Source organism: Oryzias latipes, chromosome 4, assembly GCF_002234675.1.
Source record: "Oryzias latipes chromosome 4, ASM223467v1".
Lineage (NCBI taxonomy): Eukaryota > Metazoa > Chordata > Actinopteri > Beloniformes > Adrianichthyidae > Oryzias > Oryzias latipes.
Window position 1 is genome coordinate 3,275,153 of NC_019862.2, and position 11,694 is coordinate 3,286,846.

The window sequence follows — 11,694 nt, forward strand, 5'->3', positions numbered from 1 at the left end:
CTGGACTGTAAGTGTCCATTAATAATGTGCATATTGCACCGTTTTTGAAGTGTTTTGGCTACCCATTGTCTCATATCTTGTTAGTAATAAAGTTTGTTATAAAAAAAAAACGCTCCGCTATGACGTCATGATTGGCAACGCTAAACTGTGTCGAGCCTGCGCGCAGACGCCGTCACGCGCATGCGCGGGCGTGTGTGCACGTGTGGCGGTGTGGCTGAGCCTGGAGGGATGGCAGCGGGCTGCGGAGCGGAATGAGAGCTCGTCGGGATGGCGGAGAGACCGTCGGCGCTGTTCGCGAAGCTGTTCGCCGCCGGATTCTACGGCGTGAGCTCGTTCCTGATCGTGGTTGTGAACAAAAGCGTTCTCACCAACTACAGGTAACGGATCCGCTAGCTCAGTCAGGCTAACTCCGCCTGCACAAGTTTGGATATTAGCTCGAGTTCGCCGCATCACCGTCGGTCTTAGTGGCCGTGTCCCTCCGCGCAGCTTCTGATGCCGTTTCTTCTGTTTCAGGTTCCCCTCGTCTATATGCGTCGGAATCGGACAGGTGAGTCGAACTTTGCCCTCGTTTTGAGCCAGCGCTCATCACTCGGGTAACTTTCCCGCGTGTCCGCGCAGATGCTGGCCACGGTGACCGTGCTGTGGGTGGGCAAGGCAGCCAGGGTGATCAGCTTCCCCGATTATGATGACAGCATCCCCATCAAGGTGAGCGCGTGCCGTCCAGACGCACGCACGCGCGCGGTTGTTTCAGCTCGGTCACTCAAATGATAATCCCGTTTCCTGTGTTGTCTTAGACTTTTCCTCTACCTCTCCTCTACGTGGGAAACCAAATCACTGGTCTGTTCAGTACCAAACGGCTCAAGTAAGTTCATTAGGCTAATAGACCCAGTGATGGTTAACTAGTTCCTAACTAACCAGTGGGTGTCATTTCTGCTCCACCAGCCTGCCAATGTTTACGGTCCTCAGGAGGTTCTCCATTTTATTCACAATGTTGGCTGAAGGACTTCTGCTCAAGTAAGAGAACCCCCTTTAACCGCGGAACAGCGGGTTTGCCGTGGTTCCGGTTCACTCTGGGTCTCTTTTGGCAGGAAGAAGTTCTCCTGGCCGGTTCAGCTGACCGTGTTTACGATGATCCTCGGAGCTTTTATAGCTGCCAGGTAAATGCTGGTCTCCAGGTGTGTGTGCGGCTTTCAGGCGGCTCAGGAGGAGCTTCAGAGAGCTTTGGTGTGTGTCCGCCGCCCGCCGACCACGGTTCCTTCACGCTGCTCTTCTCTTCACTCGCAGTGCAGATTTGTCCTTTGACCTGCAGGGCTACGTCTTCATCCTGCTGAACGACGTCCTGACCGCCGCCAACGGGGCGTACGTGAAGCAAAAGCTGGACGCGAAGGTATGCGGCCGTGCTATGAATAGCGCTCATTGTGGGGTGGAGCCGCTGTCGGCCCCCACTTGATGCTGAGGACTGAAGAGCAGTGAAGTGCGTCTCAGGTCGTGTGTGTGTGTGTGCGCACACAAACGCGCTCTGTTGAACTCCAGCAGAACGCGTGCTCTGTCCGTCTCCCTGTGGTGTGAGTGTGAGCAGATGTGCTGCAGCTGCTTGTACTGCTGCCTGCGGCGCCGGAGCAGACGGCTCAGGTGACTGCAGAGTCCGTCCTCTGCAGTCAGATGATGTCACGTCTGCAGAGTAGAATGACATGGAGGGCTGGAAAAGAGGTTGACGCCTTCCTGTCTGTCTTCTCTGTCTCTCCAGGAGTTGGGGAAATATGGATTACTGTATTATAACGCATTATTTATGATCCTTCCTACCATGCTGTTGGCCATCGTAACGGGAGAGTTGAACAAGGTGAGCGAGCGCCCTGTCCTGTCCAGCTCAGAGCTGCGTGTGGCGGTCTGGTTATTTCTGTGTGCTGCATGTATGAGCAGCTCTTTGGCTGTCCTCTGCTCTGCCCAGCTGGGGCCCAGCAGCCCGAGGAGCACAAAGATGCTATTATGCACTTGGTGGAGTTATTGCAGCAACCTGCCTCCACCCACGGCCCCCGCATGCACATCCAATCTGCTGCCAACTTCACGCCGCTGGAAGCTCCTCTCTGGGAAACGTTCAGTCGACTTGAAGGAGTTGTTTCTGGTTTGGCTAACCTTGGTTGGGTCTAATGCACAGCGGCTTAGTTTCTGAGGAGTGAAATCTTGTTGAACTGCAGCTGCGTCTTTACACAGCGCCCCCTGCTGCTCACAGGCTGGAAATGCTTTGTCACTTACAGAACAACGCTTCTCTTCTTTCAGGCTGTGGAGTTTGATGGCTGGTCGGATATGCTTTTCCTTTCCCAGTTCACCCTGTCTTGCATGATGGGGTAAGACACACACACACACACATACACACGCACACACGGCCTGGGTTAGTGTGCACCTCACAAAGGTGTGTTGTTTGTGATCACGTCTGTTTGTGTTTCCAGGTTCGTTCTGATGTATTCCACTGTATTGTGCACTCAGCACAACTCTGCGTTAACGACCACCATCGTGGGCTGCATCAAGGTGAGCTGCATGCTTCCTGAAGCTCCGGTTGATCCTCGAGAGCCTGTTGCTCAGCGGCTGCTGTGTTTTCTGCATCTGTCAGAACGTCCTGGTGACCTACATTGGGATGATCATGAGTGGAGACTACATCTTCTCCTGGACCAACTTCATCGGTTTGAACATCAGGTAGGAAGTCTGGCTGTGTTCGGAGGCATTAGTGTCTTTAGTAAAAAAAAGACAAATAGACTCAGTGACACATTAAAGTCCCACTCTGATCCTCTTTGGAGCGATTTTTAAGGTGTTTCCAGTGGTCTTTCTGTGATGACTCTGACATTTTTAGCCATTTAAAAAAAAAAAAAAAAGTGTCATTTTCTAGGACCTAGTTTCTGCAGAGCAGCAGTAGATCTTCAGAAATTCACCTCTGAGTTGTGGGCGGGACTGTTGGTGCTCCGGCTGGGTGGGGTTTAGGTGGGATGTGTCTGGATATACTGGCTGCTGCTTTGGTGTTAATCTGTCTGAGAGGCTGTTTTCCTTGAATGGACTAGACTGAGTAGAGTATAGGTCTCTATAGCATCACATGACCAAAAAACAAACAAGATCATTAGTAGTCCATATTAAACCATACAGTATAATAGGAATCAACAGAACATGAAAGGCTTTGTGGTCCATTGGTGACCTCAGATTGTCATGTTCCACCTCTGCAGGTTCAGGACGGTTCAGGCTTCCACGGCGTGCGTTAAAAAGTAGTAACCGCACACCTCGTCGGCCATTAACCCTTACTGATCGTCCCGATGGGTTGAATAAAGCATCAATTCAGAGGGAAAGTTAATCGCTTACCGCTTGTTTTTGCCCCGATGATGAAGCAAAAGGTTGTTTTACAGAAGCCGGCGCAGTGATACAAATTATTTAAGCTAGCCGACCGGAACTTCTTTTTTCACCGTGCGGTTATCAGGTTTTAACGCATACCCAGCAGCCAATCAGAATCGAGTATTCACCCGGACCATGGTATAAATTACATTAAATGAGGAGGCAGGGATGATGTAAGTAGAGAGATTACTACACACATCTGTGAATGAACTGCTCACACATGGATTGATCTTGGAATCTGGGTTTAATCCCCGGCATCGCTGCTTCTCCGCTGCCTGTCGGTGATCAGGAGGTTTGAGTTGAGCGTAAGGCTGTGGTTGTTAGGAGAGGGGAAGTTGAACTCTGCTGCAGAGGAAGGTGTTTGTACGTTTTAGGTTCTCGGTGGAGAGTTTGGCAGACTTTAGCCGCTCTGTACTTTCATTTGGGTTTGCATGTCACACAATAACTGTCAGGTTGTAACCTCATAAAACATGGAGCCATAAAGGATTCAGCTTTACAACCTTTGACGTTGCTGTGTCCTCATGCGGCTGAAGTCAGGTTTAATAAACTCGAGTTTATGGAGCATTCCTGCCAGTTTATGAAGATCCGCTTTGACCTCCGTAAGAGGATCAGACAGAAAACGGCAGGCTTGTTCTCCAACCATGAAGAAGCGTCCTCGTCCGTCCTCTGGGCCTGTCCCAGGCCGCCGGCGCTGACCCGTCCTGTGTGTCGTTGCAGCATTGCCGGCAGCCTGGTGTACTCCTACATCACGCTGACGGAGGAGCAGTCCAGCCGGAGCAACGACAACGCCAAACTGGACATCAAAGGCAAGGTGGACGTGTGACGGCGGGCCGTGGGCTCAGCCTGGACCTATGCAGTATTTAGTATGGAGACGAAGCCCCTCCTGCTGCCACGTTTCTACTCGCCGTTTTTAAATCTTGTTTCTTCAATGCTGCTCTTGTGAGGACACGGGAATGCAGGACTATTTGTGAGAGGCTTCCAGCAGCGGCTGTGTTGACGCGTCACCACGGCGACGCTTTGAGGGACTGCCCCTTTTTATCTACGACACTGTTTACGGTTTCTGAGCGTGAGCGCAGGAGCCATGTGGCTGATGCACAGCTGGAAACATGTTCAGAAACGGCTTTTGCTCTGCTAGAGTGGCTTAGCATCAGTGTTAGTGAGCGTTTTTTAACCTGCTGGCTCTTTTCAGATTTTTTTCCTTTTACATTTGCTCCAAACATTTCAATCTAAGAGTGTTTTTATGGTCTTTTGTATATTTATTGGTTTCTTACTCCTGTAGATGAAGTGAAGATGGTAACATCTCAATGTCACTAAAGAACGAACTATTTTTTGCATTAATAAAAGAACCAGGTTTATTTTCTTATTGTGGTCAACTCTAAAAATAAAGTTACCTTTTTAAAGTCATCACTTTTTCCGTTATTTGTTTAATAAACTAGCTTTTTGTCATTTATTAACTGTCTTGTCTGTTTGCTTTGACCACTAGAAGGCGCCAGAATAGTTTTTTTCCATTGACACTTCAGAACAAGTTGTGGTTCTGACCTGTGACCTCCTGTGCAGGAGACGTGCTCTGGTGGATGAAATGCTGATAATCGACCTAAAAACTAACTTGATAGTTCTTTGAAAAGTCTGACTGGCTTTGTTTCATTTGGTGTGTCATAGAAACAATAAATGGTGCTTACTTTTATAGTGCTGTCCTACCTTCTTAGAAGGCCCAAAGCGCTTTACCGTCAGTCCCACTCACCCACTGATGATGGCTCCGCCCCCAAACACTGGCGCCGACCTTCAGTGTCTTATCCAAGGACACTTCAACACAGAGGTGGGCGGCGCGGGAACCGAACCCGCCGTCTTCCAATCAGGTTGACCGCTCGACCTCTGCACTATGGCCGCCCATGAAAGAGGTCAGAGGAGGTGGCGTCTTTTTTATGGATCTGCTGAGATGGGCCATTCTGGAAGCAGCTGTTTAACCCTTCTGCTATCCTAGGTACTTTACCATTGGGAGTTGGGTCATCTAGACCCACTAAACAGTGCTCTGAACCTGTTTTCTTCAATGATTTGTGATCTTCACTGGTGTCCATGGATTACATGAAATCTTTCCACCTTTATCCACCTTTGTCATGGTAGGGAGAACACGTCAATGTAAGGGGGGGGTCATCTGGACCCCAAAAGATAGCACAGGGGTTATGGTGATTAAAGCTGAAGACTTATTATTTAGTTTACAAAGATGATTTTGTCGACAAATACTAAAAAACAAAGTTGAAAATTGTCTTAAAATCGGCATTTAATGATGTAAAAAACAAACAATCAGAACAATCACCTTCCAACAGACAAACTGATGTTCAGCTTTAAGGACAGACAGGAAAAGGCTGCATTTCTGTGTCGGACGGCCAACGCACAGCATTTCCCAAAGCCTTTCCCTGCCATCAGTAACGGGTTCAGAAAGCAGCAGTTCAAGTCTTTGGCATGAATTCAGGCGTTCATGTACAGATTCCAACACAAACCAATCATTTGACCCACTGGGAGGCGTTTCACACCCAAACAGATTCACCACCAACCACAGAAAAATCAGACAAACTACAAATAAGTCAAGCCCCCGGCCCCCCTACAGTCTCACCTTCATTTCTTCCCCACAATGCAACTTTTGACTGAAACAATCCGTCCAAAATCCTTCACCGCAACATGAAAACATTAAAAGGCAACCAGCTGCATGCTGGGAAATCAGGGAGGCATTTCTCTGGAGCACCTGACCCCTCGGAGCGGGAACTTCTTCCTCCCAGAGTTGCATTGTTTTGGCTTCATGGAGTCACTGCGACCCCAGCGGACGTCTCTGCTGCACACGGCCTTTTTCTATCGCCGCGTCGTTCAGTTGGACTGCAGGCGTCGCAATCGAATGCATCGTAAAGGAACTTAGCATTTCTGAAGCTGGTTTCTGCCTGAGCAGCTGGGGGGGGGGGGGGTTAACCGGCCTTCCTCATTCCAGCAGCAGCAGCCAGAGGAGCTAAAGATAGCTCAACCTTTCCCCTTCCACACTAAACCCAGACAAACCTGCAGGAACCTGAAACTCCACAGTGCTGAATAACACACACTTTACCACAAACCAAACCCTGTTAAAGGGAAGAGCGCGCACGACTACAAAGGAACCCGTGGAGATTTGAAGGTTCCTGCGTCCTGCCAAACACAGTTGAGGCACCGTTCACTGCATGCCGCCCTGACTCCACCAGGTCAACCAGGTAAACCTGATCTCACCGCCAAATCCAACAGACAGATAAAGAAAGACTTCATGAACTCAAGAGTTTCCGCTTCCTTTAGAGAACAGTATGTGGATTTCTGAAGGGTGACGAAACAGTCCAGCAGCTGAGGGCCAACTTCACAGAGCCACGAGGTTCTCGGCCGTGTAGCACAGACTGTAGAAGCTGCAGCCTATGCAGCACAGGTTGCACAGAGACGACAAGAGTCTGTAGAGCCACAGGCGGCTGCTGAGGCGCCTGTACTTCACATCCGTTTCACACAGCTTGGCGTAAGCTTCGCGATTAGACGACAGTCCGATGTCCTGACCGAGTCCGCACGCCTGCTCCACCAGATGCATGTCTGCCATGATTTCTGACGTCATCTGGCCAAACCACTGAGCATTGACAGCCGCGACCGTCACCGACACAAAGAAGATGAAGATCTGGGGGCAAAAGGCGGAGATTCAGGGAAAAAAAAAAAACAGCGCCAAACGGATGGGATGCGGCGGCAACGGCGTACCTGGAAGGCTTCTCTGTCATCCATGGTGTCCTGGGGGTGGTACATGGCAAAGATGGTGAGGTTGAAGAAAGCACAGGCGGAGCCCAGGTGGAGGTAGAACGGTACGAGGCGACTCTGGATGAACCCATACGTGTGTCGGTTCAGGTGGTTGTCCATGACAAAGCCTGAGCAGAAATCAGCCTCTGTTATGGCAGAGTCCTTCCTCCACGCAGGTGAAGATTCTCACAATCAAGAGTTCAGAAAATCAGCTGCTACAGTCTGTAAAAGCACGTCCCAAACGAGCCAAGCATTGGAGTCCACCTGCAGACCCCCAGAGACCAGCTCCAGGCGGCTATGGTTTCTTTATTTTTTTTTTTTTTTTTAACTTGTCCTGTCCAACAGCTGGGCAGACAGATGAGAGCTGAGGGCCTCTTGTGTTGGACATATTTTGCTTTAACAAGAGGGGTTATTAATCTTCAGACAAACCAAAGGTATGACTGAATAAACCCCTTTTGTAATTGAGGCCAAACTTTATTAATTTCAATCATGTCTGAAAATCTTTGGTGTTGGACCGGACGGAAAAGGAAAGAGGGGAAGAAGAGAGAGGGACGCTAGAGAGAGGGGGGGGTAGGGGGTGATAATAGGAGGGGAAGGGGGATAAGACCATGAAGCAGCATACAGCAACAAGTTTACTGGTTGTTAATCATTATGGTAAGGTTCAAATGCAGTACAAAAAGGGCGGGGCCTGTCCACACACACACTCAAATGTTATAAACACACCTGCTAGCTGCAAAAATGTCCACCTGTCGACATGTACACAAAACAGATAGTGTTCACACGCATACTTATGCCTGATAACCAACTAGTGTGAAATATTTCAGTCATTCAGTCATGCAAACTATTAGTGCAAAGGTGAGCTAACACCAGTGCTCAGGTGAGGTTTTATGTTCTTCTAAAATGGATGGTGGAACGTGAAAAGAAGGAGGGAGAGTGCCCAGCCATCCCCACCCCAAGACCCCCACCGCAGCAGCAGCGGCAGCCGGAATCCCCCCAACGCCACACGGGAACCGGCAGGGAACAACCGCCGCCCGGGCGACCAAGCCCACCACCCAGGCCAGGGCCAGCAGGGCCGCCGCAAAGCCCCCAGAGCCAGAGGCCAGGGAAGCACGGAGGGAAAGAGAGCGCCGCCCCAGCCCAACCAGGAGAGCAGCCCCCCCCGCCGCGCCGGGAGAACCCAACGCAGAGCCCCACCGGAGAAGGACGCCCACAGCCCCAAACGAGCACCCCACCACCACCCAGGAGTTCCGGGCATCCCCCCGCCCCAACCCCAGGTACGAGCCAGGACCCCCCAAGGGAGACCCGCCCCGCACTCCAGGCAACCATCCGCCCGGCCCACGGTTGGTCCAGGGAGGAGCGAGGCAGGGGGCCCGCCGCCCCCGCCCAGGAGGGGGGAACCCCGGGGAAAAAAAGAGGGCCCACAAGGGGTGTTATAAATATGGCCCGACCAGGCTCGGCCACAGTTGGAAATTTGGCGGGGCCCAGCACTCAGGAGCAAGGACCAGAACCCACCCCCCAGGGACCAGACACCCCCGGCTCAGATGTAATGTGAACTCCCCCACCGCGCGGAGAGAGCACCGCCGGGCCCAGGAAGCCGGCACCCCGGGGACACGGCCGCCGTTGCAAAGGGGGGCCCGCACCCCCCACCAGGGAAGAGGCAGGGGACAGATGGACCCAGGTCCCACCTTCCTTGCAAATTGTGTGTGCGTGTATGTGTGTTTGAGATGGTGTGTGTGTGCATGTGTGTGTGTTTATGTTGGGATGTATATATTGAGGGGGGAGGGGTGTGTGTACTAAGGGGGGTGCAGTTAAAATTGGCGGGTAGGGCACTAAGGGGACATCTCCTGATTACTCACAGTGACGTCCCCTCACCCTCCCCACCAAGGGGCCCTAAATGTCTAAGGTGCGGTTAAAATTGGCGGGTAGGGTGCTAGGAGGACATCCGCTGCTTGCTGGCAGTGATGTCCAAGCACCCCCCCTACCAAGGGCCCTACATGTCTAAGGTGCAAATAAAACCGAAAGAGGGGGGGCCCACTCCATACGGCAACCATAGGAGGGGGGCCACTGCCTAGTAAACCCCCCCCCCAAGGCTCATCGCAGGCTAAGCCCCCCACCCCCTCACCCTATTATGAGGTTATATGAGGAAGGGAGTAAGTTGGGGACAGCTGATAGACTGTCCCCCGGTGGTCAAACAGCTGTCCCCCGCCCCCCCCCCCCCCCCCCCCCAGCAAGGGGGCCAGGCCCACCCAGCCCAGGGGCCCCGACACCCCAGGCCCAGCACCACCCCCCCCACACAGAGAGAGAGGAGCCAGAAAGCGCCGGCCCCCCCCCGGAGCAAGCCCAGGCCCCCACCCCCAAACGCCGGCCCTAGAAGAGCTCTGGTCAGGCCTCGACGGGACCGAGGCAGCCAACCGGCCGGGGAAACCGCCGATGGCCTCAGCGGAGACCCCGACCCGTCAACCCCCCCTGCCCCGTACCAATAGTGGACCCCCCCCCCTCCCCCAGAATGCCCCCCCACAGGTCAGGGCCGACAAGACCCCCCCCCCCCCCCCCCCCCCCCCCGAGCAGCATGGTTTCATGTGAACATAGCTTTACCTGCAGCTGAGAGGAACAGCATGACGGCACAACAAAGGAATTTACACACCCCATAATAATGCTCTGTGCAAACTTGATGAGCAAGCTGTGACAAGTCAGGAGGTCAGGTCACAATCTCTTTAGCGTGTATGTGTGTGTGTGTGTGTGTGTGTGTGTGTGTGTGTGTGTGTGTGTGTGTGTGTGTGTGTGTGTGTGTGTGTGTGTGAGAAGACGTCTATCGTGTCAAACAGCTTGTCTCTCGTCTCCATGGTAACCAGGGTTAATCTGAAATTTCCTGTGTTCCAGACTCAGAGGGTCCTCTTTTCTTTGGTTATTCCTCAACTTTAGGAAGCTTCCTTCATTGGTTTGGAAAAGACCCCCCCCCCCTCCCCCCTTTACCTGTGCCTCCAGGTGTGTCAGATACCTACTGGAAACGAAGGTGACCCAGATCTGCATGCCCCAGTACGTGGAGAGCAACAGCAGCTGCAGCAGCTTGACGGTGAAGGAGGGCTCCTGCTCCGCGGCCATGGTGCTCCTGGCTCCCCCCGGGAGGGACTCGAGTCCTGCGCTTCGGTGGTCCGGAGCTGGAGGAGGAGCGAGCACAGAACGCGCCGGTAACACATCTGGGACAGCAAACCCACTTCCGCGTTGTTCAGGTGACGGAGCTCCACCTGAGGGGGAAGTGTCCTGCTCCCGCAGCGACCCGCACACAAACGCGCTCACTGAGTCTCCACGCAGTCAGTCAAAGTCACCGTCAACAAACTAAGCGGAAGAGCTGCTTCAAGCATGCGCAGAACCCCTGAAGCAGCCCGGTTCTACGCGAACTGCAGAGAAACCGGGACAGAAAAGCTCACCTGAATGTCCACAGCGGCGTTCGGAGTCCACGCAGGACGTGAGGAGATCCGCAGCTCTGCTGTCAGGAGGAGGAGGTCCGACCGGTCCCCCCCCCCTCGTTCTTTTACGCTGTATACACATCGACGTCAGCGCTCAATGCCGCCCCCTACTGCCCCGGACCAGCGCTGCAGCATGGAGTTACCATGGTTACACGCACAGCGCCACCTTTTCCACCTGGGGACCCGGTCCTTCCTCCCGCCAGGAACACCTGACGCTCCTGCCAACCAGTCAGCCAAAGGCCCAAAGGATTGAAATAAACAGACCAGGTCCAATGAACCAAACCAGGTCCAGGGGACCAAACCAGTTCCAAGCAGCCAGAAAACCCAGTAATGCTTTCATGTTGTTCAATACTCCAACAGGGACAACAGAGCCGTTTAGAAACTGTTACACATAGATGTAACATTTACTAAATAAGTATTTAGTAAGCAAGATAAATACTTTTAAGTTAAATATTGTTTTATAAGTAAATATTTAGTTTACAAACTTAATGTTTGTTTTTGTAAACTAAATATTTAATTATATGAAAGTGTTTTTTCACATGTAATTTTCTGACTTGGTGCGGTCAGTCCTGAACTTTCTTTTTGGCCGCACAGACCCAGAGGAAGGTTTAAGTTTAGGATTATGGTTAAACCACCAAATAGTTCCTGATTCTGCAGCTCACCGCTCCTCCAGGAGATGGATGACATGTGGAGAACACACGTCACACACCTAGGAGCGTCTCAGATAACAGGACCTTAAACTTCAAGTTTAATCTTAAATACATACAGCTAACAATAACAGTCAGCTGTTGGACGCTCGTATCTCTTGTGCTATCTTAGATGACCCCCCCCTTCCATTGACGTGTTCTCCCTACCATGGCAAAGGTGGATAAAGGTGGAAAGATTTCATGTAATCCATGGACACCAGTGAAGATCACAAATCATTGAAGAAAAAAGGTTCAGAGCACTGTCTAGTGGGTCTAGATGACCCAACTCCCAATGTTAAAGTGCCTAGGATAGCAGAAGGGATAAAATATGTGCACCTATTACATAAAAACATGGGACCAGCAGCACAAATCAGCCTTTATAAAATTAA

The 11,694-nt window shown here is 51.8% G+C and overlaps 2 protein-coding genes across 2 annotated transcripts; one reads left to right on the top strand and one right to left on the bottom strand.

Annotated features, from left to right (window-relative positions):
* Positions 1 to 156: 156 nt before the first annotated feature.
* slc35d1 (solute carrier family 35 member D1) lies at positions 157 to 4,822 on the top strand. Its single transcript, XM_004067613.4, has 12 exons — positions 157 to 377; positions 514 to 547; positions 619 to 705; positions 795 to 862; positions 943 to 1,014; positions 1,089 to 1,157; positions 1,285 to 1,387; positions 1,748 to 1,840; positions 2,278 to 2,345; positions 2,448 to 2,526; positions 2,609 to 2,691; positions 4,090 to 4,822. The coding sequence occupies exons 1-12, from the start codon at positions 268 to 270 to the stop codon at positions 4,193 to 4,195; spliced, it is 972 nt and encodes a 323-aa protein (XP_004067661.2). The 5' UTR covers positions 157 to 267; the 3' UTR covers positions 4,196 to 4,822.
* An 810-nt stretch (positions 4,823 to 5,632) lies between these two features.
* LOC101167779 (transmembrane protein 205) lies at positions 5,633 to 10,662 on the bottom strand. Its single transcript, XM_020702943.2, has 5 exons — positions 10,581 to 10,662; positions 10,398 to 10,413; positions 10,155 to 10,310; positions 7,117 to 7,280; positions 5,633 to 7,039 (listed from the first exon to the last, which is right to left on the bottom strand). Exons 3-5 carry the CDS (start codon positions 10,252 to 10,254, stop codon positions 6,737 to 6,739), a joined length of 567 nt encoding a protein of 188 aa, XP_020558602.2. The 5' UTR covers positions 10,255 to 10,310; positions 10,398 to 10,413; positions 10,581 to 10,662; the 3' UTR covers positions 5,633 to 6,736.
* Between the last annotated feature and the right edge of the window lie 1,032 nt (positions 10,663 to 11,694).

What these genes read in the sequence shown, in the direction of transcription:
- LOC101167779 (XM_020702943.2), bottom strand. Translation starts at nt 10,254, where the DNA reads ATGGCCGCGGAGCAGGAGCCCTCCTTCACCGTCAAGCTGCTGCAGCTG. An exon ending in CTGGGTCACCTTCGTTTCCA is followed by an intron (nt 7,281 to 10,154) that starts GTAGGTATCTGA and finishes ATTTCTGCTCAG; the next exon opens with GCTTTGTCATGGACAACCAC. An exon ending in ATGACAGAGAAGCCTTCCAG is followed by an intron (nt 7,040 to 7,116) that starts GTACGCCGTTGC and finishes TTTTGCCCCCAG; the next exon opens with ATCTTCATCTTCTTTGTGTC.
- slc35d1 (XM_004067613.4), top strand. Translation starts at nt 268, where the DNA reads ATGGCGGAGAGACCGTCGGCGCTGTTCGCGAAGCTGTTCGCCGCCGGA. An exon ending in AGCGTTCTCACCAACTACAG is followed by an intron (nt 378 to 513) that starts GTAACGGATCCG and finishes CTTCTGTTTCAG; the next exon opens with GTTCCCCTCGTCTATATGCG. An exon ending in TATGCGTCGGAATCGGACAG is followed by an intron (nt 548 to 618) that starts GTGAGTCGAACT and finishes GTGTCCGCGCAG; the next exon opens with ATGCTGGCCACGGTGACCGT.